At 49.7% G+C, this 27,477-nt stretch overlaps 1 protein-coding gene across 1 annotated transcript; it reads left to right on the forward strand.

Annotated features, from left to right (window-relative positions):
* Window positions 1–1,907: 1,907 nt before the first annotated feature.
* On the forward strand, window positions 1,908–27,477 carry NALF2 (NALCN channel auxiliary factor 2). The gene is made up of 3 exons (XM_037003074.2): window positions 1,908–2,941; window positions 24,018–24,189; window positions 24,593–27,477. Exons 1-3 carry the CDS (start codon window positions 2,063–2,065, stop codon window positions 24,973–24,975), a joined length of 1,434 nt encoding a protein of 477 aa, XP_036858969.1. The 5' UTR covers window positions 1,908–2,062; the 3' UTR covers window positions 24,976–27,477.

The following is a 27,477-nucleotide window of genomic DNA, read 5'->3' on the forward strand; positions in this document are numbered from 1 at the left end:
AAGAGTTTAAGAGTTAAAACTGCCTGGGTTTTCTACATTGTGTAATCTTAGACAACTTAACCACTGTAAATCTCAGCTTCCCCATATGTAAATGGAGATAAGAGTAGGGCCTATCATAAGAGTGTTGTGAAGAATAAGTGAAATAATGCCTATAAAGTGCCTAGAGCAGTAAGGTAGCACTTCGTATATGCTCAATAACAGCTATTTTCTTTATTGTTATCTTTATTAACAGCCGTTACTGGTAAAGGTTGAATAAAAATTAGAATGTGGGAGTTACTGGGAATGGGAGGGAGTGAGGAAAGAAGGTAGAAAGCCAGACAAATCTGAGATTTGGTGGCATCCAAACAAGGTTAGTAGCGGGGCAAGACGCTTGTATGTCTGAGTTCCTAGTGCCATGTGACTGGGAGGGCTCCAAGCACATGGTTCCATTACAGCAGCACAGCTTCCCTAACTCTTGCTTAGCTATTCTCAGCAGTCTGTAGGGGGAGCCAGAAATCTAGGACCGGGGAGAGGCTGCTGGAAATGTAACTAAGGGCAGAAACGACACCTCATCACTACTGCCCATCTTAGTCGGCTATTTTGCCCCCTCCGAGACGCTCTCCAAGCTCTGCCCTCTGCGACAGCTAAACTGGGAGCTGTCCTTCAGCACCAGGGACCGCCTCTCGGCCTCAGGCAGGACAGTCAGGATGACAGCTGAGTTGGGGACCCGGGACTGGTCCGTTCCGCAGCCGGCTCCAACGTCTTCTAGTCACGGGGACAGGGGAAGCGACCCAGGGAAGCAGCGAGACGTGACGGAGATGCCTCCTGCCTTCTGCTTCCAAGAATCACCCTCAGAAGTCCCCTCGCCTTTGGGGGTAGTGAGCGGCTGTCCCGGGGGACGGGGGGAGGTGGCCGCCCATGGTGGCGGGGGAGGAGGAGCGCTGGGGTCTGGGACTCAGCTTGTGGCGTGTGCACGCGGAAAGTGGGCGGATGAACGGAGGCGTTGAAGTGAATGGAGTTGGGGGTGGACTGGAAACATCCCCAAACAGCACAGGCTGCGGCCGGCTGTGGGGGGGTTGGAGAGGGTGGGCGGGAGTCCTGAGGCGCACGCGCAGTCGGGGCCCCAGTTCCGCTCCCTCCCCTTCTCGGTGCCTCTTTCTCCGCCCTGCTCCCCCCCAAACACAGTCGCGCACGGGCTCTCAAGGTGTTCTCCGCACAGCGGAAGATGGCGACAGACTGAGGGGCATGGCCAGCGGGAGCCACAGGGCTGTGTCGCCCGGCGGCCGTCAGAGCGGCGCGAACGAAAGGCGGAAACGAGAGGCGCGCTAAGTGAAGCCCCGCGTCTTCGTCCGGCGCTGGTGGCGCGGCCGGGAGCCAGGTGACCCGCCCGAGCCGGAACTCTGGGAGCAGCAGGCGCGGAGTGGTAGAGGAGCCGGCCCGGGACAGGCTCCAGCTGATAGCCACAGCACGAGCGCAGCCCGAAGGACCGGGCAGCCGGCCGGCGAGCGGGCCTAGAAAGGCGCGACCGAAGCAGGGAGCGGCGCGGAGCGGACAGCAGGCGGGCGGGCGAACGGGAGGGCAAGAGAGGAGAGGAGCGGGGAGAGCGAGGGAAGCGCGGCGGCCGGGCCCGCACGGCGGCGCCCAAGGGCGCAGAGCTGCGCCAAGCCGAGACGGCCGGAACAGAGTGTGAACCCGGCGGCTGCCGGCGCAGAGTGGAGTGGCCCGGAGCCGAGGGCAGCTGAGGGACCCGACACTATGAGGAGTGCGGCGCCGCCGCAGCAGCCGCCACCGCCCCAGTGCTCCGCACCGCCCCCCGCCGGGACGCCGGGCAGCGCCTAGCGGGCCGGGCCGGGCGGCCGCGCCGCGGGCCGCCAGCGAGGGAGCGCGGGAGGGGAGCGGGGAGAGCACAAGAGCGCCCCGCGGAGTCCCGGGCCGGCCGGCCGGCCTGCCTCACCATGCAACCCCCGAGGTAGATCCTGGACGGCTCTGAGGACCGCTGAGCGGCGCGCAGCCCACTCGCCGTCCGAGTCGGCCGTCCGGCCTCGCGCCCGCCTGCTCCGTCCAGCCCGGACTCCCATGAAATATGTTCAGGGGCGCTTGGATGTGGCCCGGGAAAGACGCCGCCGCGCTGACTATCTGCTGCTGCTGTTGCTGCTGGGCTCCCAGGCCAAGCGACAAACCTTGCGCTGACTCCGAGCGGGCGCAGCGATGGCGACTGTCCCTGGCGTCCCTGCTCTTCTTCACCGTGCTACTCGCTGACCATCTGTGGCTGTGCGCGGGGGCCCGGCCTCGAGCCAAGGAGCTAAGCAACGCCATGCGGCCACCGTGGGGGGCCAGCCGGGAGCGGCAGCCGGTGCCCTCTAGAGCGGTGCTGCAACTGCAGCCGCCGCCGCTGCCGCCGCCGCCGCCTCCCGGCGAGTCCAGCACACCCCAGGGCACCTGCAGCCCCCGATACAGCAACCTGACCAAAGCCGCCCCCGCCGCCGGTTCTGGGCCGGACTGTGGCGGCGTCCCAGAGCCCACGGGGCTGGACGCAGCTTGCACCAAATTACAGTCTTTGCAGAGACTTTTCGAACCGACTACCCCAGCCCCCCCTCTGCGGCCCCCTGACCCCCTTTCCCGTGCCCCTGCCGAGTTCCCCTCTGCCAAAAAAAACTTGCTCAAAGGCCACTTTCGGAACTTCACTCTCTCCTTTTGCGATACCTACACAGTCTGGGACTTGTTGTTGGGCATGGACCGCCCAGACAGCCTGGACTGCAGCCTGGACACGCTGCTAGGGGACCTGCTGGCCGTAGTGGCCAGCCCGGGCTCCAGGGCCTGGGAGGTATGTAGCAACTGTATCGAGGTGTACCAGCGGCTTGACCGACACGCTCAGGAAAAATATGACGAGTTTGACCTCGTGCTGCATAAATACTTACAGGCAGAAGAATACTCAATCCAATCCTGCACGAAAGGCTGTAAGGTAGGGACTGCCGTCCGCGACCACAAAGGCTACTTCTGTGGCAGAAGCGCCAGTGGGACTGGGAGAGAAAGGGGGGTCTCCCCCTCTACTCACCCCACCTCCTCCCATCACCCCCACCGTTTTGAGTGCAGCACTCTGAGTGCTACCTTGGGACCCTAAGGGGAGAAGGGGCCTCAGAGATTCAGGTCAGGTCAGGTAGGCACCTGGCCAACTTCTATTAAATCCAGGCGAGTTTCAGCATCGTGGACTGGGGCTTCCTGGCACCCTGTCCCTGAATGGGGAAGGAGGGGTCATTGGACCGTGGGCTGGCCAAGAGGTGGAAAGTGGGAGGTGGCTCCCCCAGTCTCCATCCTCAGCCAACAGTTCCCCCTTTCTTTCCTGGGCTGCAATTGAAAACCAGGGTCTGGCTGGTGCACGGCTAAGGCCAAAGGTGGAAGGAAGAGTATTTGGAAACCTGCTCCTCACCCTTTGGCCCCTGCCAATGGGTGATAGGAGGGGCACTTCTGGTGGTAGGGCACTTCTGGTGGTAGGGCACACCACACTGTTGACCTTATACGACCTGAGGTGGCTGGTCAGAGCCTGGGCAGATGGAGCCCAGGGGTGCCTGTCTTCTCCCATGGAGGGAACCAGCCAGCTCCTCTTCACTGACAAAAGAAGGAACTGGGGAGAGGGCACAGAGGCTTATGGGAGGGCCCCTAAAGGTTGGTGAGTTACAAAATTCCCAGTGTCTTCCTAGTACCCTAGGGGGGCGGTGGAGGGAAAGTTGGCTTTCTGGCTGCTGGGGACAGGCATCCGGAGGAGAAGTGAGACAGCTGCACAACAGGCCTGTGTAGGGCAGAGGTGAGTGTTGAGAAACTTCTTGACCCTGAGCATGGTCATTCTGGACAGTAGGTATGAGGGGGCTGTAAACATTTGGGACATGATGTTACTGCTTCATTGACTCAGGCTGGCCAGGTGGCCTGCCTTCAGGAGGAAAGAGAACAGAAAGGTCAAAGGGTCAAGTGACAAGGAGACCAGGTAGGGTGTTGGCCTGACCTATCCTCAAGCTGGGGGGCTGAGAGCTGGAGAGGAAGACAGTTGCCTCCTAGCCTAACTTGCCTCCTTCTGAGGCTTTGGGGAAGGGTAGAAAGTGTCCTTTTCCATCCACTGTGAGCCCTGTGGACTTCTGCCAGGTTCCATACTCTTGGTGGGCTCCTTAGGTCTTGGGCAGAGGGCTGGGGAGGAAGGGGGTAGCTCTTTGCTCCTGACTTCACTTTCTCATTCTCCTTTTTCCTGTTCTCGTAACCTAGCAGTCTCCCTCCTGCCTCCCTCAGCCTCAGCTGACTCACTGCCTCACTCACACTACCAAATGAGATATTCCACTTCTTAAAGGTCTACAGACACACATACACACACTGCCATGCATCACCACCATCTCGGGCAAAGTCACACAGAGATAGATTTTCACACCCACAAACAGTGTCACAGAAGCAGACACCGTGTCTCATACACACGCACATCTCCCCACCATGTCACAGACGTTTCACAGACACACAGGCAGAACTACTGTCACATGAAGAAGGATACACTTTGTCATATAGAGACAGAGATACATATCCTCAATGTCAGCCACAGATACACACACTCATGTAGGAGCAGAGGGACAGGGTCCACTAGCAGATGAGATAAAGGGTGTCTGTCTTTTGTGGCCCTCCTTCCAACCCTGTGGCCCCAACTGTTTTTATTCCCTTCAATCACCAGGGTGAATAAGAGACCACACTAGAACTTTCCCATGGGGTTTCTTCCATGTTATAGTCAGCTTTAAGCTCTGTCTGTTCCTGCACCAAATAGTAATCCCTCCTGTTGATTATTTTTACCAAGCAGTTTGATGTAGGAGAAAGATAACTGATCTCTTGGGTTCAGGAGGCCTTATCACCTCTACCACTTGTTAGTGGTATGACCTTGGGCACATCATTCCACTTCTCTAAGCTTTCATTTCCTTATTTGTAAAACAGGAATAATTACCTTTGCTCTGACCTATATCATGAGTCTTTTGTGAGATTTAAGTGGGAAGAGGTAGCTGATAGTATTTTGTAAGAATGATATAACCTCTGACATTGATGTAATGCTTTGGGTTTTCAAGCACCATTACCATCACCATTATCCCCATTTTACATATGAGGAAACTGAGGTGCAGGGGAATCAAGCAGTGTACCCTAAGGTCACTCAGCTAATGAGCAGGAGTGCCAGGCCTCCAACTCACATGTTCTGGTGCTATGCTTGTGGTTTTACCATGGCCTTCCCTCCTCTCCTCTGTCTCCCTGTCCCTATTGCTGTGGCTCTCTTGCTTTCCCTCTCAAGAGAACTCCGCCTGCTCTTTTGTTGCCCGCTGTGCCCACAGAAGGGCTATGCCCACTTTACAGCTTTTCTTCCTGTCCTTTCAGCCCCTCTTCAGTGTTCTCTCTCTCATCTGAGGCCTAGACCCACAGGCCTCTCTAGACCAGCTGTGTTATGCACACTAAGGGAATAGAGCCCTGCTCTCCTCCTTCCTGAAGCACCTCTCTCTTTCCCTCATCACCCCACTTCTATTCCAGGCCTTCTTCACCGATCCCCAACCCTGCTCCCAGGCTCCAAGCCCTCCTATTCAGGCCCTACCCGAAATGGGATCCCTTGGAGATGATGCCTCATCCTCAAAGCTTCTCCTTTGTGGAGAGCATACAGCCCAGGCCAGGATGAGAAGGCTTCCTCTACTTCTGGAAACCAAGCCTAGAACCTTTGCTTCAGGGCCAGGTGACTCCCATCCCAGGGGCCCTCAGTAAGACCTTTACTAGGCAGCCCCAGAAGCTCTGTTTTCAGCCTTTGCAATGTCTGCCCCTGTTTTGGGCCCCACAGGGCCCCACGAATCATACCTGTCCTCACTGCTGCCTGTGACACCTCCCAATTTAGTACCAGCTGCAATATTTCTTTAATGTGCGACTGACTTCCTCTCGCACGCACAGCAGGGCAAAGTTAACTTAGGTAGGTGGATGCCCATACCCACCCTGGTCTCTCCCAACCCCTGGGGCCATGCTCCACCTGCTTTATCTCCCTGTGCACACACACCCCAAATCCCTCAGCTCCCTCTCCTTGGCCCTCCTGGCCCTGTCTAGGGTTACTGGACAGCTATCTGACTCCCCCACTGCTCTCCATCCTTCCAACCCTGCCGTGCCCCTATCTGGTTCTGATTGCTTCTCCCCCTATCTCTGCCCTTCCCCTACTCTAAATTCAGGACATTTGGACTGGGGAGAGTGGTAGAGCTGGGGAAAAAACCCTGGCTTTTCTGTCATAGCTCTGATCCAAGAAGAGATAGAAGCCCAAGAGGAGGACAGTTCTCAGCTCTCTTATCAGCCATAGGGTCACATCAGTCAGTATAGGTTAGTTCCAAGGAAAGACATGATAGTTCTGTTCTCTTCTGGACTTGGACTGGTGCAAACCCACCTTTCAGAACATGTATTCGCTTCTGGGTCTCACACTGAACAGGTTGGAAGGACGCTGGAACCCAAGTTCCCCCGGACAGAGCTGAAGAAGCTGTTTCACCTGGAGAAGAAGGGACTCAGAAGGATGTGGTCTCTTGACTTCAGGCCTCAGAAGAGTTGTCATGGTACAAAAGGACAGGCATGCCCTGCTTTGCCCTACAGGGACTTCAAAGTTAGAAAGTCCTGGATTCAAACCTAGCTCTTTTACATATTACTTGGGTGACCTTGAGCTAGGGACTTTAGCTCTCTGAGCTCACTCTTCTCATCTGTAAAATGGAGATAATTCATTAGACCAGCTCTGTGAGGTCATTATTACTGAGAAGTCAACACAGTACCTAGGCCTGACACATCAGGGTTGCTCAGTTGTTTATCTCCTTCCAGAGAGGGAACAGACTGCTGGGGAGGAGGTGAACCCTTGCTCCTGGGAAATACCTGCCTGATTTCAGGCAGACCACAGGATAAAATGCTGTGAAGATGACTCTAACTCCAAATTACTGGGGGAGTTGGACCAGATGACCTCTGAGATATATTTCAGCCCAGAGTTTAGGCCTGTGAGCAAAGCCTGCTTCTGGAACAGCAGCCCTGGCTGGGAAGGGCTGGGGAAGGAGGTCTAACACCCACATGTTGGGGAGGGGGCGCTGCCAGAACCTGCGCCTTGCCTTCTGCCCATACCTGTTGGGGCCCTGCTCTTCCTCCACTCTGGCTGGCAGCTGTTTCTGCCTCACTGCCTTCCTCTCTCCTCCCACCTGCCACAGCTTTCCTGCCAAACAGGACTCCCTGGCTAACGCTGGTGTGGATAGCAGGTTGCTCAGGGCACTGGGCAAAGAGCAGGAACCCCAAGTTGGCTACTGGTCCCTGTTGTCACCCAATCTCACAGGCCAGGAACAGTGCCCCCATCTACCTCCCTGACCCAGGGCTCTTGCAAGCAGAGAAGGTGCCCTGGTCCCTGTTTGGATGTGAAGGGAGGGGGAGGCAGTCAAGAAGCAGCTTCCTGAGAACCATAGCAGAGCCTCCCCTGGGGAGGGGCCTCCAAATCCACAGAAACTCATGGCCCAGAAATATAAGCACTGCACTTCTGGGGACAGAGGGCAGACCAAAGAAGAGGCAATGTTTATAGCTGGGACCAGGAGATAGTGGACCAAATGTGGGAGTGGGAAAGTGGCTCCATGTGGCCCACACCTCTCCAGGTCCACTCACCCTCATCCTGACAGCCTACACCCAGCATTCCCCCCACCCACATACCAGTGATCCCACAGCCTTCCCAGTCTCCTCCTAGATGATCATTCTAGGCCTTTCCCAAGCCACATACCACACTTCACTCTCTAATCCTTAGCCTTGTACCTAGGCTCCTCCAACCCCTGCTTCTCCCAACAGTTACCCCCTCCCCTTCCCCCACTCCTGTCCTGCCCCTCTCTAACGGCCCACCCTTTCCCATCTCCCCTCCTACCCTATTCCCCTCATCTCCCACCTCTACCTCACACCCTCCAACCTTTACTCATATCCTTATACTCTTCTGGCCTCCTCCCCCAACCCCCAGCAGTGAACCTATTGCCCTTGACACCTCCATGCCCCTCACCTCCCTGACACCCCACTCATACTTCACCACCCTTATATCCCCAACCCTCCTGTTCCCCCATCTTCTGGTTCCCCTCTTCTCCCGTCCCCTTCCTCTCATCCTCCCCCTCTCTTCCTTTTCCTCCTCCTTCCCTTCTTTCCTCCCCACTCAGGTAGACATAGGCATGTATGCATGCACACATGCTCAGACACACAGACACACAGCCTTCTTCATGGCTACTTCCCATCCTTCCCACAGGCTAATGCCTGACTACTATAGTCACCATGGCAACGGGAACCTCCAGGAAGGATATACTGGTATCTCCTGAAGGTGGGGGTGGTGGGGAGTTAGGTGGAGGAAGGGAGCCCAGCAGCCTCCCACCCAGTCTCATGTCTGGCTGGAAGAGTCTGATAAACACAGTGGAGGTGGGGGTGGGGAAGGGGAAGATGGTGGGTGGGACAGAGATTAGAGGAGGGTCAAGGATCTCTGAAAATATCACAGATGTGAGAGGGTGCTTCTACGCCATGTGGGTGCATGTAGGCCTCCTCCCCAGGTGTCAGAACTTCAGGGTCAGGACACATCCACCTTCTGTGTGGGGGTGGTTATGTAGGAGGCCACCTCAGGCTCCATTCCTTCAGATGCACCATTCTCCTATACTGACCTGAGAGGCTTCTGTGGAATGGGTATGTTGTGGTCCTGTGGTTACAGGCACACAGACCAGAGCGTGCACAGGTGGCCAGGCATGAGGGACCAGACTTACCTCCCTGGGCATAGCAGGGGTTCAGAAAAGCCTGAGTTTTTGACACCTTGAGCTAGGCAAGTGCTTAGAGGGAAGAACAAAGGCACAGGCGACCTGCAGCTAGCCCTGGGGAGGGAAGGGTGGCTTAGTACACAGTGACACGGGATGCCAGGGCCAAAGTTCCAGCTCAAATGGATTTTGGAGAAAGGATCTGGAACCTGAGCTACAAGTCCCTGGGCCAGAAGGTTAGGCAGGTTGGCACCAAAGAAGGAAAGGGTAAGACAGGGAAAGGGGAAAAGAAAATTGCAAGCTTTCAACTGCCTGGGAGATGCTATATGTGTCCATGAACTCATTTCAGCCTGACAATCATCCTAGCAGGAAGGTACTCTCATTATCCAATATTACAAAGGAGACAGCTGAGGTTCAGTGAGGGAAAGTGACACCCCCCCACCCCAGGCCACATAGCTAAGAGGTGGAAGGACTGGGATGCATTTGCAATGTTGTACAATCATCAGCTACCCATTTCTAAAACGTTTTTTATTCTCCTAAACAGAAACTCTATACCCACTAAACAATAATCCTCCATTTCTCCCTCCCACAACCCCTCCCCTGCCAGCACCTGAAAACCTCTCTTCTTTCTTTTTCTATGAATTTGGCTATTCTAGGTACCTCGTCTAAGTGTAATATACACTATTTGTCCTTTTGTGACTGGCTTCTTTCATTTAACATAATGTTTTCAAGGTCCATCCATGTTTTAACATGTATCAGTACTTCATTCCTTTTTATGGTTAAATGATATTCCATTGTTTGGATATACCACTTTTATTTGTGCATTCATCTCTATGGTCATTGGTGTTTCCACTTTTGAACAATTATGAATAAACTTGCCAAGAACATTTCATGGACAGATTTTTGTGTGGACATATGATTTCATTTCCTTCCACCTTTGGCAGTTGTAAATAATGTTGTTATGAACATTGATAAACAAGTATCTGTTTGAATCCCTGCTTTAATTTCTTTTGACTATATACCTAGATGTGGACTTGCGGGGTTATACTGTAATTCTATGTTTACTTTTTGAGGAACCACCATACTGTTTTCCACAGCACTGCACCATTTTACATTCTTATCAACAATGCAAAACAGTTCCAATTTCTCCACATCTTCACCAACACTTATTATTTTCCATTTTCTGATAATAGCCACCCTAACAGATGTGACTATTTACTTTTGCATAATTGGAATCATAAGATTTTTACTCTGCTCTTTTAAACTTTTTGTTAAAGTTATATTGAGTATCTTTCCATGTAATTAAAAATTCATAAAATCATTCTTGATAAGTGTACAATATTCCATCACATGGGTATAGTGCAATCTTAACTAATCCCCTACTGTTAGATATTTACTTTACTTCCAACTTTTACTATTATAAATTATGCTGTGACAAACTTCTTTGTTAATAAATCTTTGTCAGATCTGTGATTCCTTTTTTCTAATAAATGCTATCTCAATATTCTTTTATTTCTCTACTATGCTGAATTTCTTAAATCACAAAATAATGCATGCTCATCATACCACATCTAACAATGCAGAAGTTTATAAAGAAAACATTAATAACCCTCCCAGTCCCACTGCCCTGAGGTCATTGATGTTAACAATTCCGTGTGTATCCTTCCAGTCCTCTCTCTGAACTTACATAAACATTTGCACACAAAATGATCTTTTCTTTCCTTTGTTTTACATACAAATGGGAGCATACTCATTTCTCCAGGATGAACTTTTGGGACTAGTCATACGGAATCAAAGAGTATTAACCTTTTTAAGGCTTCTGAGATACAAATTTCTTTCTTACCAAATTTCTTTCCAGAAGGATTGTTCTAGTTTATATCCCTGCCAAAAGTGCGGGGCTAACTTATCATCCTTACCCAGTTTTGAGTCTCATATTTTTAAAGCTTTACTAATTTGGAGTTGAAAAATGGTATAGCATTGACTTTTAATTTGCATTCCTAAGGTCAAACTATTGTTTTTCTTGTTTATAGGCCATTTGTATTGCCTATTTTGTGAATTGTCTGTTCAGGTCTTGTGTTTTTCTTACTGATTTGTATGTACTATGTTATATGTATCAGTGATTTTAACCTTTTTTTGATCACATTTGTGACAGTTTTTTTTTCATTTGTTATTTGAATCTTAGAGCTGAAAGAAGGGAATAAGAAAGAAAGGAACTATCTCAGACACTTTTTATGTACTTTCTCTCAATTCTTCAATTCTTACATCTGCCTTATGAAATGCATATATGTTTATCCCCATTTTACATAGGAGAAGAATGGCTCAGAGAGGTTAAGTAACTAGCTCAAAGTCATCCAGCTAATAAGGGTTGGAACTAGGATTTGAATACAGGTCAGATCCAGGGGTTTGATTGCCAGAAGGTAATGGTACTATCCAGTCTGTGCCAGTGTAATTATAGTATGGATAAAGCTTTGTGCTAGCTGCTTTACAGATACTATTTACAAAAAAGTAAGGATAGGTGCTTTAATTATCTCCATTTTGCAGATGAGGAAAGTGTTGATCAGGGAAATTAAGTAACTTGCTTGAAGTTTCATAACCAGTAGGAGCAGACCTGGGATTTGACTGCAAAATTGTTTGAGCTTAAAGATGTTTGACTCTGCCTTCTCCCTATACATGCTGTCTCCCTAGGGACCATCCTTTTAGATACAAATTGAAGCCCAGAGGGGGAAAGTACTTTGCTCACAGTCGCATAGCAAATTACTGGCTGAGTCCCTGTCTCCTTTCAAGATGACTTGTCCAGGTTTACACAGCTAGTTAATGGTAAAGCCAGAATCTGAACCCAGCTCTGGCTAACTCTCCACTTGACTGGAATAAAGGCTTTGTGATGAAGAATAATTTATGGAGCCAGCTGGGGAGAAGGAGCAATGAGGTAGAGTGCATGGCTGCCCTGAGGCCTTTCTGGAGGAATGGACTGGGGCATTTGAATCTTTAAGCATAAGGCAGTTCTGGAAGCTCCTAAATGAATAGGACCTAGAACACGAGAACCTGTGTCAAAAGGCAAGAAAACCTTAACACAAGACAGCTGCCCTCCCTTCACCAGTTACCAAAGATTTAGCAGGAATAGTGAGCCTCAGACTCTGGGTACAAAGCTAGTGGGTTTGGAAGAAATAAAGCAGTAGTTGCCCCTTTTCAATATCTCCATCTCACACTGTGTGTGTGTGTGTGTGTGTGAGAGAGAGAGAGAGAGAGAGAGGAAAGAGGGGAGGGAGTGCTCTGGTAGAGGAATGGAAGTGGTCATTAATAGTCCCTAGTACCCAAATGTTCTTCCCCCTATATTGTCTTACAAAGAAAAACTTCCTCATTTAGGGAATGGGCTGAATACACTAATTTTAGAAAGTCACTCTCCTATCCAGTCCTAGAAATCTCTCCCCAACTTGACCTGAAATTCCATCAAAAAGATTTGTTTGACTAACAAGCTAATTACTTCAATGGTGACAATATAATGGAAGGACAACCCTAGGGGCAATATGGTATATAAGAGCTTGGACACTGAAGTCCAGGTAAACCCAGCTTCAAATTCCAGTTTGAAACCTGTCTTCTCCATAAAATAGTTGTTGAGACCTTGAACATATTCTTTCATGTCTCTTGGAACCTCACTTCACATTTGAAACTCAGAAATAGGGTGAGGCTTAAAAATGTGAGGCTTAAATGACATACAACATGCTGACCTCTTAAGGGCACCATTCCTGTGAGATGAAAAGTGCTCAAGAAATGGTAGTGACCATTATTATCACTGGCTGTGTGACCTTGGGCAAGTTATTTAACTCTTTAGTCCTTCCTGTCCTTACTTGTAAATATGTTGCCACCTCAGGGAATGCTTGTGGGGATTCAATGAATAGTTGTCAGTTGCTTAGAAAAGAGACCTATAGTAAGCACTTAATAAATAGCAGCTATTATTCTCACCTTAACTAGATTTTTATTCTTCTCACCAAATGACTGCTTAATACCCAGTTGAGACTGACAACACTGGAGTGGACTGCTTGGGGGAAGGCAAAGGTAATTTGGGAGCAAGAGGTGAAGTGTCTGGCATGGGGGTGGGAGGTCAGGAGACAGAAGGCAACTGCAGATATTCTCATAACTGAGGGCACAGAGACATGCTTAAGTGGGGAAGGCAAGAGGCTGAGGTGGAAGTACTTAAAGGAGGCCTTGGTTTACTTTATCCCCAGGGACCAAGCACAGCTGACAGGTCCTTCTGTCAGGTCTCTGTTCTCCCTAGCCTCTCACCTGTTGAGAAGGCACTGTGTTTGAGAAAGGAGGTAAGGCAGGGGCAGGGAGCTGGCTTCATAATAATCCCTGCAAAAGGCTGGAGATTGCTTCCTGGGCCTGGGCCCAGGACTAGCAGTGTGTGACAAATAGATGTGCCTGGGAGGGGCCAGTGGGATTTGATGTCATGTATGTCTATGTGCAGCTCAGAGGAAGCTACAGTTGTCACTGTCATCCTGGCACTATTTCTGTGGTGGCCTGCACAGCTATTGTGCACAGAAGCCCCCAAAGCTCCCTTCCTCTCACATTAGTTGCTCTCCTTGGTTATGGGACCACTCATTAGTTCTCTTGGACCATTAAGCTTACCTGGCCGAGCCCAGGGAGTTAGATGGTCTAGGAGTGGACAGTGCAGGGTGGGGTTTGGGGGCTGAGTTTTGTGAGGTCAGATCAGGCCAAGTCTTGGGAATTTTGTTTTGTTGTTTTTGAGACTCAAGTCTGCAGATCAGTTTATATTTTTATTTTATTTTCATTTTATCAAAGTAATATATGTTCATAATTTCAAAATACATGTATAAGCTATACATAAATATATATATATATATACTATGAGCTATACACACACACACGCCCTACTAACTCTTGAGAGTTAAACACTTGAAATTCTCTTAGCTGTTTCTCCTGTTAGTTACCTCCACATTTCTAATGGTATGCCAGTACTGCTTTTTCTTGGCTTTTCTTTTCAAGTTTATCTGTGTGTGTGTGTGTGTATGTGTGTATCTACACACACATAGATAGATACACACATATGCATATATATGTAGACCTATTATATATATATATATATATATATATATATATATATATATATCCTTGTAGTTTGTGTCATTCTTTTAAATTATATATATGTAATTATATATATATACATACTTCAATATCTTTTAAATGATAAATACAGATCTCAATGCTTTAATTAAAACAGAAGCCCTCTGACCTCTGAGCCTCACTCTTCAGAGTTATGTACTTCCAAATCTCTTAACTGTTTCTCCTGATATTTACCTCTACATCTCTAAATGGCAGGCCAATACTGCTATTTTTTATTTTCTTTTCTGTTTTAAATATATATTGACTTTTTATTTTATTAGAGGAGGATTTAGGTCTCTTACTACCAGCAGCACCATATGCACATACTTCCCCCCTCATACAGCCAGTATTGACATATCACAATTTCTGGTTTTAACAGTATTCCATTTTTACATTATTAGGGTTATAAATATTATTCGCAGCTAAATCATGTAGAATACTATGATCAGATTTCCTTCCTTGGTTGACTTCTTTTCCCGGAGTTAATAATTGCCTCTTTTTTTTCCTGTTTGCTTAGTTTTCTATGACTAGTGCATCCCCACTTTCTCCATCAGAGCTGTAAAATTCATGCAAACACATTACATAACCCATTACTTCCTTTTTCTTATAGCTTTCCACCTTACTCCAATCTGGGCTAGTTGCTGGAGGCTTGGTTTTCAAGTGCTTAGATTTCAAGTACTTAGCAAGCACCTCCTCTGTATACCCAGCTCCTTTAATGAAACCCTGAGAGTAATGCACAGATAAGTAAAATACAATCCCTGTCCTCAGAGATACTACAGATGTCTCACCAGAAGGCTTGGGCTCCTCACAAAGACTTTAATCTAGGCTGTCTTTGATCCCATCTTCCAGACAGGCCTTCCCCATCCATCTTCCACTGAATTACCAGAAGAAGACAATACAGTCCCCCAGAGAGTTATTGTGGTCTTAGGCTGCCTTAACAGGAACAGAATTTCTAGGAGGAAGGCTGATATTTCTACTTGAGTGTTGATAAACTCTATCTGGGGATCACATTCAGTTGCAAGGGGACACAGAAATATAGAAACTTATCTGAATGAGAACAACCAGGATAGAAGAGTGAACTGGAAACCACATCCTATGAAATAGATGAAAAAACTGGAAATGTTTGGCTTCTTGGAACATAGCTCTCTCCATTTTTCTTCCCTCTCATTCACTTTTTTATTGGCTGCAGTCTGGTTTCTGCTCCCACTGCTTCACTGAAACTGCTCTCACCATGATGAGACTGCCAGCATATTCCTGTCTAATCCTTATCTGGCCACACCCTATTCTTTAAATTTTCTCCCCTCCTAGTTTACAGAACACCCCTCTGTTTCTCCTCTAGTCTCTTAAACCACTCCTCCATTTTCATCAGATTCCCTTCCTCCATCTGCCCCTTAAAGGTTGGTGTTTTCCAGAGATACGCTGTTGATCTTTTTCTGTGTTCACTCTCCCTAGGCAATATCAATCACTTCCTTGGCTTCCACTATTGCTTTGTCAGTCAGGGTGAGCTAGGTTATGCTGTGGTAACAAACAACTCCCAAATATCAGAGGCTTAGCATAACAAACAGTTCTTTCTTGTTCACAATACATGTCCAGAATAAGTCAGCAAGGAGCATCTGCTCATGCTGGTCACCAAGAGACCCAGGCTAGTAAAGGGCACATTTCAACACTGCTTCCACAGTTAGCAACAGAGGGAAGAGAATGTGGCCAATCATATACCAACTCTTAAGGCTTCTCCCCAGAAATGAGCCATGTCACTCACATTTCACTGGCCAAAGTATGTCATATGGCCATGCCTAACTTCAAAGGGTATGGGCAGGTTTAGTACTATTATGTTCCTACCTATTAACCCCTTAACCTTTGATGACTCCTGATTAACCTCTGAAATCTTGATCACTTCCAAACTTTTATCTCTAATCCAGACCCTCCTTCTGAACTGACCATTATGTCCAACTATCTCCTTGACATTTCTACCTAACTGACCCACATATACTTCAAAGTCAACATGACCACAAACTGAATTCATCTCTGCCCCCGGGTCTACTCCTGCTTTTGATTTTCCTTCCTTAATGAATGAAACATCCTGCCTCCCAAGCCAGAAACCTGGTAGTCATCCTGGACCCATCCTTCTCCCTCATTTCCCATATCTATAAGTTATCCTGTTGGTTCTTTCTCCTTGACATCTTTTCTCACATCCACCCTCTCCTCTCCATTTCTTAATTTTGCTGCTGCTGCCTTAGTTGAGGTCCCTATCATCTCTTACTCAGATTGTTGCAATAGTCTCCTAACTGATCTCCCTACCTCCAGGCTTGATGCCTAGACTCCATCATCCACACTTTGAGACCTAGTCCAAAAAGTAATTCACAGAAGTGATAAGTGATCTTTTAAAAAGCAATTATTTAAAACTCATTTAAGGCTCTCCATTGCCTATAGTATGAAGCCCAGCTCCTCCTCAGCATCCAGAGCATATCATAAATATGGTATGGCCTTCCTCTGCAGCCTCATCTCCCATCATGCCCTCCTTCGTACCCTCTAACTATGCTAAACTACCTATAGTGTCTGGACCCAGCACTGTTTCATGGCTCCAGGCCTTTATGCCTGCTGATTCCTTTGCGTGAAATGCACTCATCCCTGCCCTATTCCACCTAGTGAACTTCTATTCATTTTTCCAAGTCCTAACTCAAGCCTTTCCCATATGGAGATGTTTCCTATCCTTCAGGCTTTAAAATGCAGTTGATCACCCTTTATGCTACCACTGTACCAAGTACATATCACTTATCACAGTGACTTACAATGATTGAATCATATGGTTGTCTCTTCTGCTCCTTGAAGGTAGGAATCTTGTCTTACTCATTTCTATCATCTGTAGATCCCAAGCACACTGCCAGGCACTCAGAAGATGTTCAGAAAGTGATCATTGCTTGAACAAATGAACCGGAAGCCCTGATTCAGGGAAGTTTACAAATACCTGCAGGGCAGGCATGGAGGATTGCAAGCCAGCTGTTCTGTATGACCCTGGGAGAGCTGGTAGAAACCATGAGTAGAGCCAGAGAGGCATTAACTCAGCTCAAGAAAAAACTTCATTAATTGCTAGAGTTGTCTGAAGCTATTGTCTGCCCTAGGAAAGAGTGAGGGCTGCCCTGTAATAAGAGGTTTATAATCAGTATCTGGATAGCACTTGACAGTGATGTCGGAGTAGAAATTTCAATAGCAGATAGGGAAGTGCAGTGATGGATGACTCTCATGGCCCTTCCATTCTGGAGTGGTCATGAGCCTTCCTCCTCTGCTCACTTGATTGATATGGATCATTTAGGCTCCTGAAGAGCAGCCCTGCATGTGGGACACTGCTTCTCCACTAACCAGGCTTCCCCTAGCCAGGCCAGGCCCACCCAGCAGCCACTGGCCTTTGAGCAGATGGCCTAAGAGGCTCAGAGGTGTGAGGGCCCACTGGAACTGCATTGGCTAAAGGTTCTTACCCCTCTGTAGCCATCCACCCCTGCCTTTCCTCTAGGCTGTGTCAGGCCACTTTGACTCATGACTGCTCATTCTCAGAAGTAGGAGAGTTGTTGCTTATTTTTACAGCCACTTAAGTAAAGCTGTATCATCCACCTGGATTGGTCCTGTAATACCTCTAATCCCAGACTGACTCTGCCAGTCCCAATGAACTCCTGCTCTCCCAGAACTATGTCCATGACCTCTTTATCCTGGGTTGGAGAGACTGACTTTGACCTTACTCTGCTCTGATCCAACTCTTTAAAAGCCCAGAATCAGGAATAGGAGCACATGGTTTTTTTCAGATCCTGCCTGGGAAGGCCCATCACACAGTTGGAGGTGTGCTGACTGATGTCGCGCAGACATGGGATTGGTCATCAGAGTACGTCCCTTTTAATCCTGGCTTTGTAGGTGATTTTTTGTATGCCTCTGACTTGGCTAAATCAACCTCCTTTTCTGGACCTCAGTTTACCCCTGAGTAAAATCAGATGGCTGGGTGGTTACAACTGGGGGTTGTGGGTTTCATCCCCAAGCCTAGCCCAGATAGCTGCCTGGCCGCCCCATGCTCTGCAGCTGCAGCTCTTGGCCAAGGGTCCCTAGAGTGCATTAAGAAAACAAGCAGCCATGAAGAGAAGGTCTGTAGGGAGGATATGGATGGGAAAACAGATCCTAGGGAGGGAGGTAAGGTGGAATCCAAGAAGGAAACTGCCGACTTCCTGTTTAGCAAGAACTAAAGCTCTCCTCTCTGGAGAGTTTTCCAGCCCCAGAACCAAGGAGTCCACGATGGCTTCCTCTTTCTAAACCCTCCAGCTCTGAGTTTTGGCTTTGCGCTGTGTGTGTACACACACACTCGCATACATTCACACAATGCTCTGGAGGCCAGGAGAAGTTAGGTGCTTCTTCCAATGGAGTGCAGGGGTGAAACTGCCCTGGCCATGGCTGCAAGCCAGAGAGCAGGATGGGCAGGCTCTCCAGGTCTTCCCGACACCCCTTAAACTGGCAGCTGCAAAGCCCAGGGCCGGGGTGGTGATCCCCCTCATCTTGCCTGCTCCCATTTCAAGAGTGGCTTAACAGCCCAACCGGGAGGAGGGATAGAACAGCCTTCCTAGCTTCCTTTGTGGGTTAACTGGTGTTCCCTCTAGTTGCTCCCTGCTTCCTTCCCCTCCCAGTTCCTATAGCAACTTGGCTGTAGCAGCCAGAACTTGATTGAGCCTAGGGGTGGCCTGACAGAGGTGGGATAGGGGCTTCTGTAGAGAAAGGATGGCACTGCCAGCTCAAGGCTTTCCCCCCAACCCAGTCTCTCCTGCTGCCTCGATGGTCCAAGCTGGTTACGCTCAGAGGACAGCGCATGATGAAGAAGGCTTTTCTGCCAGGGATGGAGTCTAAAGAGCCTGAAAGATCAGAACCAGCCTGGTTCTCCTCAGCTCTCCTCCCTGACCCATGCCCTGGCATCCTGCTCCCTCAGTTTGTGGTTTGCAGTCACTGGTAGGATTGTCCAGTAAGAGGAACTCTGGAGTTGGAGCTGAGAAACCAGGTTTCAAGCTCCTCCCTCTACTACTATTTTATGTGTGTGTAGACAACTCCTTCCCCCTTTTCTGGGCCTCAGTTTCCTCAACTATAAAATGATGAAGTAGGGCTAAGCTGATAGTTCTCTGCATATTAAAGTTACCTGAGCTAGAGAAGTGTGGGCCTCCCAGAAGGATTCTGACTTAGTCTGCAGTGTGGTGTGGGCCAAGCAGGAGCATATTTGAAAGACTCTGAGTGATCCTAATATGCATCCAGAGTTGAGAAACTATAGCAAAAGACCTCCAAGAGTCTCCCAACTGACTGTTGTCTGGTTCTGAGACATTGGTTTCCTTTTCCCTACATGCCCCGCCTCCAGGGAGTCCCACAGCTCTCCTATCCCTGGTTCTCCTGGCTCTTCCCCATCCTTCTGGATGACTGCCCAGGCCCCCTGTGACTGTCCAAACAACCTGACCTCCCTTCACCTCCCTTATACCCTCCACCTCTTATCCCCACGCTCTTCCTCCCAACCCTGGTTTCTCCTTCCCCCCATTACCACCATTTCTTACCCTCAAACTCCCTACTCTGACAAGACAGGGCAAGCTACTTAGGCCCCTCTAGCAAAGAGGGCTGCAGGGACTAAGGCAGGCTTGCTGCTTGGGTGGTAGCACTGATGGCCAGACTTTTCACCTGAGAAGGACCCCCCCAACCCTGGCCACCTAGGAGGCAATCACCTCAGCTGGCCATCTATGGAGCCAAGGAATTGGATTACCTCTCAGCCCCATGTTGTTCTTCCTCCATTCCCCTCATTTTCTCCTTGCCTGTTCCTGCTTCACCTCCCACAGGCCTGGTGTCCTCCACAGGCAATCTGATCACCGACTTGTTGCCATGGTGACTGGGAGTGTGGGGCTTGAGGGAGGGTCGTCTAATTAAGGAGAAAGGCCGCACTCCCACTGTCAGGCCACCCCTTTTTCGGCTCCCATTTCCCTCCCCTGTCCCTGGAGCAGATGAGGGGAGTGTCCAGCCACTATAGCCTGTTTTTATCCCAATTGCAGTTGCCAGGGAGAAGAGTTGGACCTCCAACAGGGCTTCCTCACCTAGGAGCAGGAACACTGAATGGGAGGAGCCCAGAGAGAATCCCACAGGGGCCTCTGGACCCTGCTGGTGGGAGAGGGGGTGATTCCACAGTTTGGGGTGAGGGCTGTAGGAGGACCCTGGGTCCAGGTTGCAGAGACTGGGGCACAGGCTGTGAACAGAGCCTCATCTTGGCACTCTGGGACCAAAAAGATGGAGATGGTTCTCTGAGGTACTGGGACCCTTAGCTCCAGGAACATTCTTTTTTTCCTGTCTTATTTGTTTGCACTATGTTCCTGCTGCTCTAGTCTCCTCCTTCTTACCCCTGCTTTCTGAAATTCCTGTCTTCCTTACCCACCTTAATCCCCTGCTCACTCTGACCCTCACTGTCTTCTTCACAGCCCTCTTACCCGCTTCAGTCTCACCCTATCAACCCCCAGCTCTTTCCTATCCCTCAGCTTCTCTCACCCTCTCACCCCTTCACCTCCCTTATACCCTCCACATCTTACCCCCATGCTCTTCCTCCCAATCCTGGTTTCTCCTTCCCTGCCATTACCACCATTTCTTACCCTCAAACTCCCTACTCCTTCTTACCCTTTCTTTCTCATCCTTCCTCGTGCCACAACCACCCCCACCACTGCCACTCTTCCCCATCCCTTAGACCCTCTCCAACCCTCTAGTGCTCTCTTCCCCTGCCTCTCACCTTCACTTGTTCCTTCCCACCCTCCTATCATTCTCATCCCTTTGCACAGACCTTTCATCCCAATCATTTCACTTTTAGGAGTTTATATTAATAAAATTTAACATAAGTGTGCAAGAGACATGTGTACAAAGATGCTCACCAAAGCACTGTTTAAAACAGTACAAATTTGGAAGTGACTTCAATGTCCATCCACAGGGGATCGGTCCCCTTTGCATTCCATTTACACAGAATCCTCCTCTTTTCTTTTAGCACACCATGCATTTATTCACCTGCAGAAGCTGGAGCCTCAGCCTGGAATGCCCTTTTGTCTCATCTGTACCTGTCCCATTTAAAATCCTACTTTGAGTCCTAGCTCAACTGTTATTACCTCACTGAGATCTTTATCTGACTCCCTCCAGCAGCCAAAGGTTGAACTCTTCAAAGTATAGACCATATGCCATAGATTCAATTAGATGTGTGTACCCATGAAACTGGAATTCCTCTGAGAGTAAGGACATGTACTCTTTTACTCATCCTGTTCATTCAGTCAACAGATTTTTTTTGGAATCATTAATCTACAATTACATGAAGAACATTATGTTTACTAGGCTCCCCTCTTCACCAAGTCCCCCCAACAAACCCCATTACAGTCACTGTCCATGAGCATAGTAAGATGCTGTAAAATCACTACTTGTCTTCTCTGTGTTGCAAAGCCTCCCCATGCCCTCCCAACATTACACATGCTAATCGTAATGCCCCCTTTCTTTTTCCCTGTCCTTATCCATCCCTTCCCACCCATCCTCCCCAGTCCCTTTCCCTTTGGTAACTTTTAGTCCATTCTTGGGTTCTGTGAGTCTGCTGCTGTTTTGTTCCTTCAGGTTTTCTTTTCAACAAACATTTTGTACATATATTGTGCTGGGTATACACAATGGTCAATAAGATAAACCAATGACTGCTTTCATGTATTTCGCATTTTAGTGAGGTTGACAGAGAAAACCAAAGCAAGGATGCAGACAAAGTCATACTTGTGGTAAAAAATAGTTAAGAAAAAAGAATGAGGGGGCATCCTCTAGCTAGAGTGGTCAGTTAGACCCTCTCTGAGGAGGTTACATGTGAACTGAGGCCTGAGAGATGAGAAGGATCTAGCCATGCCAAAAGTGGGGGGAAGAACATTCCAGGCCAAGAGAACTGTGTGTGCCAAGGCCCCAAGGTGGGAAGAAGTAGGGTATATTCAAGGAGAAGCAAGAAAAGCTCTGCATGTAGAGCATGATGGGCTTGAAGGGACAGCTAGACAATGAAGTTGGAGAGACAGACAGGGGCCAGGTTATGCAGGAGCTTGAAGTCTATGGTCCAAAGTCTGGGTTTTATTGTAAATGCACTCAAGGTTTTGAAGCAAGGGAGTAACATGACCAGATGGCGTTTTGAGATGGCCCTTTCTCCTGTGTGAACAATGGATTCAAAAGAGCAAGAGTGAAGCCATGGGGTCCAGATAGGAGACAGTGGCCTAAGTTGTGGAAGTGGGGTGAGAATTGGTGTGCCTTGCTGATGGACTGTATTTGAGGATGCAAGGAAAGAGAGAAATGAAGGCTGACTCCTAGGATTCTGGTTTGAACACCCAGGAGGATGGTTGTAGCACTTGACTAAAATGGTCAAGACTTGGGGGTGAGGGCAGATTTGGAGTTAAAAACAATCAAGAACTTCATTTGAAGATTTTTGGAGTTAAAAACAATCAAGAACTTCATTTGAAGATTTAGAGAATGCTAGGTTTGAAATACCTGTGAGATATCCAAGCCCTAAACAACACTTTCTTCCTCAGGGCCTTGATTTGCCCCGCCATCCCCTACCATGCACCATCTCTACCCCACCCCTTCTTTGACAAAGGCCAGTATGGGATTACATTGCCAAAGTAAATGTTCCTGGTGTAGTTATTTGTATTTTAGTGTAAATGTTTAAATTAGTGTGAGAATCTGTGATCATGTTGTTCAGAGTGTGGCTGAAAGGTCTTCAGCAGCTCAGTGCCCTGGGTCCTTTTTGAAAACACAGATTCTGAGCCCACATCAGTCTTCTCTTGAAGCTGAGTTAGAGGGGGCCATCTGAATATTTTACACGCCCCCCAGGGTATTATGAGGCACACTGAAGTCTGATACTCATTGCTGTAAGGAGCAACTATGAGAAGGTGCCCCCAAAGATACAAGGACTGCATGTGGGGAGGGCCTGAAGCCAGTGTGTGAGCATCCTGTTAAATCCTGGGCATCCTGTTAAAATGCAGGCACTGATGTGGCTGGGTGGGGTAGGGTCTGGGACTCCCTACTTCTCACGAGCTCTTAGATAATGCTAATATTGCTGGTTTGGGCCCACACTTTCAGTAGCAAGGAGCTAGATCTTTTTTGATTCCCAAAAGGAGATGATTTTGCTCCTCAGGGACCTTTGGGAATGGCTGGGGACATTTTCTTGGTTGTCACAACTGGGGGAAGGGGAAGACTCAATTGGCAACTACTGGGTAAAGGCAAAGGGTGTTGCTCAATGTCCTATAATGCACAAGACAGTCTTTATTACAAAGAACGATCAGGTCCAAGATATCAGTAGTGTTGCCATTGATAAACTCTGGGCTTGATGGTAGCCAAAGAGTATTGAGCAGGGAATCTTTCTGAGCTAGGATCCAATGCCCAGGAGGAGTGGGCCAGAAGCATGCCCATGAAGTGAAACTGCAAGCAAAGTTTCCAAACGAAAGGTGGTGTCTGCTCCACACCAGGGCTGAAGCCAGAAGAACAGAACATGGATGAATAGAGCTTGAAAGGCACATGTCGTGCCTGGTAAGGCAGATTCCTGTTTTTGAAAAAAATAACCGTCCACATTTGAGTTGCACTTTAGAGTTTACAAAACATTTTCCTGTGTCATATTATTTGAGCCATCCAATATCCTAATGAGGTAGAGCAAGGATTCTCTCCACCTCTTTCATGAATTTAGAAACTTAACACCATTGGCCAAAGAAATGTTTGCTAAATTGAATTTAACTGAAATTTACCTTCCTCATGATAGGTGACCTCAGGCAAGCCAGGACACCTCTTAGGGCCAACTGTCAAATGCTAGGCTTGTATGGGAAGATTGGTAATGCCTCTTCCAGCTCTGACATAGGAGTAATTTTACAATTACCAACAAACAAATTCTAAGTCTTGGATGACTGCAGATTGTGGCACTCAGGGGTCCTAGCTATGAGATGGGAGATCTTAGGGTACAATGTAGTGGTCTTGACCCAAACCCTTCTTCTCCACCCCCTGGATACCGAGGTGGGGTTGGCAAGTACGCACCCTCCCGCACCCCATAGACTCCAAGTACACCCCTCCTCATCCCTTTCCCCTGTGGCGGGAAGGGGCTGGCACCTGGGCTGACACTCTTTCCTCTCCCCACAGGCTGTCTACAAGGCCTGGCTGTGCTCAGAATACTTCAGCGTGACCCAGCAGGAATGCCAACGCTGGGTGCCCTGCAAGCAATACTGCCTGGAGGTGCAGACCCGGTGCCCCTTTATACTCCCTGACAATGAGGAAATGGTGTACGGAGGGCTCCCTGGCTTTATCTGTGCAGGTAAAGGCAAGGCACTGGGGAGGAGGGGAGGAGGCCAGGAGGCTGGGGGGCCAGGGCAGGCCCCAGGTCGGAGCTGCTGGGTCAGGGAGGACAGCAGGGAGGAAAGGATAGGAAAAGGTTAGTGGCTGAAGCAGTGGTCAGCAAGGTCCCCAGGTTGGGATAGGGGCAAAGAGCAAAGTGGTCATCTCTCTCTAGAACATGCCCAGACTGGGAGTCATCCCAGAGAAACTGTCTGGGGTCTTTGGGAGAGAAATGTCCAGAAAAGGAAGGTGCTAAGGGGCAGGAGGCAAGGAGTCTTGGGCACGGCTACCAGAGCATCCCAGCATTAGAAGTCTCCTCTCTAGGAAAGGCACAGCCATCATCCCCTTTAGCACCCCACCACACCTTCCTTATCCATTGGCAGGGTTGCTGGATACTTCGCCAAAGCGGCCGGAAACCAAGTGCTGTGACGTGAAGTGGGTCTCCTGTGAATCGGAGAAGAAGTTCAAGGAGTCTGAGGCCCCCAAAACCCACCACCAGCAATTCCACCATTCCTATTTCCACCACTACCACCAACAGTACCACCACTACCACCCTCGGCATGACCCCCCAGGCCGCATCAGCCACAAGCCCTCCCTGCTGCCGGTTTCTGGGGGCTCCCGCCTCAGTCCCAGCAGGATCCGGCTCTATGTCTTTGTTCTCATACTTCTCCATACCATGGTGTCCTTTTCCAGCAACCAGGAGGGTGGGAGACTGGGGCTGGAGGCACTGCCTGCCCTAGATGAGGGCCTGACTCGGGAAGAGTGACAGCTGGGAGGGAGGACAGACTTCCACCACATACTGACATCAGCTCCAGGCCCCCCCACAATGGGAGGTGTAGGACCAGGTTGGGGGCAGGAATAAATGGGGGACCACAAATCACCTCCAACCTACCCCACCCCAAAAGCAGCCCCAACAGAATGGCCAGAGGGCCCCCAGGGAGCTGCCAAACTCATCCAGGAAAAAAAGGCAGGAGTGGCAGGCACCCCCACCCCAGGCGCCCATTTGTGGAGCTCAGCAAAAAATGGAGGGCAGTAGGGGCTGGAAATGCCCAGGCCTGCTGAGAGCCCTGGCCCTAGGGAAGTAGGCCGCTCACCCAGCCTTGGCCCTGCGGGGAATGCTGGGGGGCACAGAGGGGAGAAGCTCTTTCTCCCTTCTGCATTCCCTTTGTTGCCACAATCCTTAATTCCCTCCTGCCCACAACCCTACAGGCCACGGCAGATGGTGCAGCAGCCCTCCTCCCACTCCAGCACACCTTGCCCCACATGGGGCCACCACAGTGATGTGCCAGGCTGGGAGACGAGGTGCGCATAGTCGCAGCTAGGTCGGGGCCCCAGTTAAGCTATGCCCCCAACATCCTAGGCAATGAGGGACTAGAAAGGAGAGCAAAATAGGTGGCAAGAGAGAGTAAGAGATAGAGAAGAGGGAGAGGAAGGGAGAGATGTGGGCAGAGAGCTTGGAGAGAAGGCCTCATGGACTATTGCCACCTGGCTTTGGGGCTGTGGGTGATCAGTGTTGAGGTAGGCTCGGGGACAGCTCCCCAAATCAGAAAGGGTTGCATAAGGAACCCTCTGTGGAAAGAGCACAGGAACTGGCTTGTTGGACCTCAAAACAGAAGGCAGAGGGCCCGTGGTCAGTTAGCCACTGTGTGAAGGGCCCCATCTTACAGAAGGTGCACATACTCCCAAGCGCCACTCACCCTGGAGATCTTGGCCTTGGGGCCAAAGACGTTCCCATTTCCGATCTCCATGGGGAGGGGGGACTGAAGCCCAAGTGGGTCAGGCCTGGCCTGGGTCCCCAGACTCCCCCATTTTGTTGTAGCCCAGGCCTCCATGACGGAGAACCTGGTGGCATTGCCCCAGGGCTTTCCAGAGATGAGCCTTCCCTGTCCCCACCCTGTCCCTATCCCCAGCCTACCAAAGAGTATTCATCACTTCCTATCCCCGACCCCATGGGTTACTACCCCAATTATGGAACAACCACCAGACTCCTCACCCTGTAGTGGGTCCCCCCTGATCCAGCCACCCCTGCCCATTGCTGGGGAAAGTCCAGAGACTGGCAAGAGGACCTGTTGGATAAAGATAATGTGCTGTTGTCCAATGGCTGAGAGACTTGAACTGTTGAGTCAGCCCAGAGGGCTAGATGAAAGGCATTGAGAGCCCCTGGGGGGCCATTAGCCTTGTGCTGATCTCCTGGGAGCAGGAGGCCACATTGCCTGGGACCTCTAAAAGCCAACAGGAGCAGAGAAGAAAGGGAGCCAAAACTATGTTCTGGGACAGGCCAAGGGGCTTTCAGTGCCAGAAGGGCCTGTGTCCTAGGCTGTGAGGCCCATGAGTTAAGGGGAGGGGTGTGCCTGGAGTTGCACTATGTGTATGCAAGAAGGAGAGAGGGAGGGGACAGCTGGAATTGGTTAGCTGGGGATAAATGGGGGGGCCTCCCTAGTAGAGAGGGAATCATTTGAGAGCCTCAGCTGGGTCCCAAATAGGCTTTGTAAGACTGGGGAGTTCTTCCAGCCAGTTTTCTCTTTTCTCACAGTATGCCCCCTGTCCTCACTCCCATGCCTGTCCACACATTCCCTGTTTGGCCCTCAGCACTTCGAGCCTAGCCACATACCCTATCCTTAGAGTGCTCTTTTCAGCTGGGGAAGGGAAGAGGTACTGGCTTCTTTCCAGAGATGCTTATGTAGACATGAGAGATCCTACATACTGCCTTCTAGCTCTTGCACTCTCAGGAGGGGAAAGGGACCAGAAAGGAAAGGGGGACCTTAGCGCCCCAAGGAATGGACCCAGGGAATGGAGACTCCCATCTTCTCTTCCCCTTCACCAAGTGCCCAGGAGACCCCTGGCTCAGACCAGCCCAGGGCCTTGCCCAGTGGCAGGGGAAAGGGGCACCTCACTCCACCTCAAAGTCATTTGACTGTCCCTCTCCGCCCCACTTCCCAGACCTTCCACCACCTCTCCAGCTGCCCCTGCCCTCCATCACAGGCAGCAGAGCTGGGCAGCTTTCTTATGCCATTTTCTACACTGTGCTTCATGAGTAGGACTTTCTTGCACTAGTTCCTATGACTGAGTCTCCAAGCTGGATTCCTAGTAGTTCTTATCCCTTCCTCCCTCCCCTGGCTATGATTCAGTTGTGCCCCTTTCCCTGCCTCTGTGTTTCAGTGAGAGTCTCTGTATGTGTACTGCTCTCTGTTTTGTTGCATTGTGGGGCAGAGGCCTCTCTGCTCTTGTTTAACCCCATAAAGAAATAAATAGTAAGACTTGATGATAA

The sequence above is a fragment of the Manis javanica genome, chromosome X, assembly GCF_040802235.1.
Source record: "Manis javanica isolate MJ-LG chromosome X, MJ_LKY, whole genome shotgun sequence".
Classification (NCBI taxonomy): domain Eukaryota; kingdom Metazoa; phylum Chordata; class Mammalia; order Pholidota; family Manidae; genus Manis; species Manis javanica.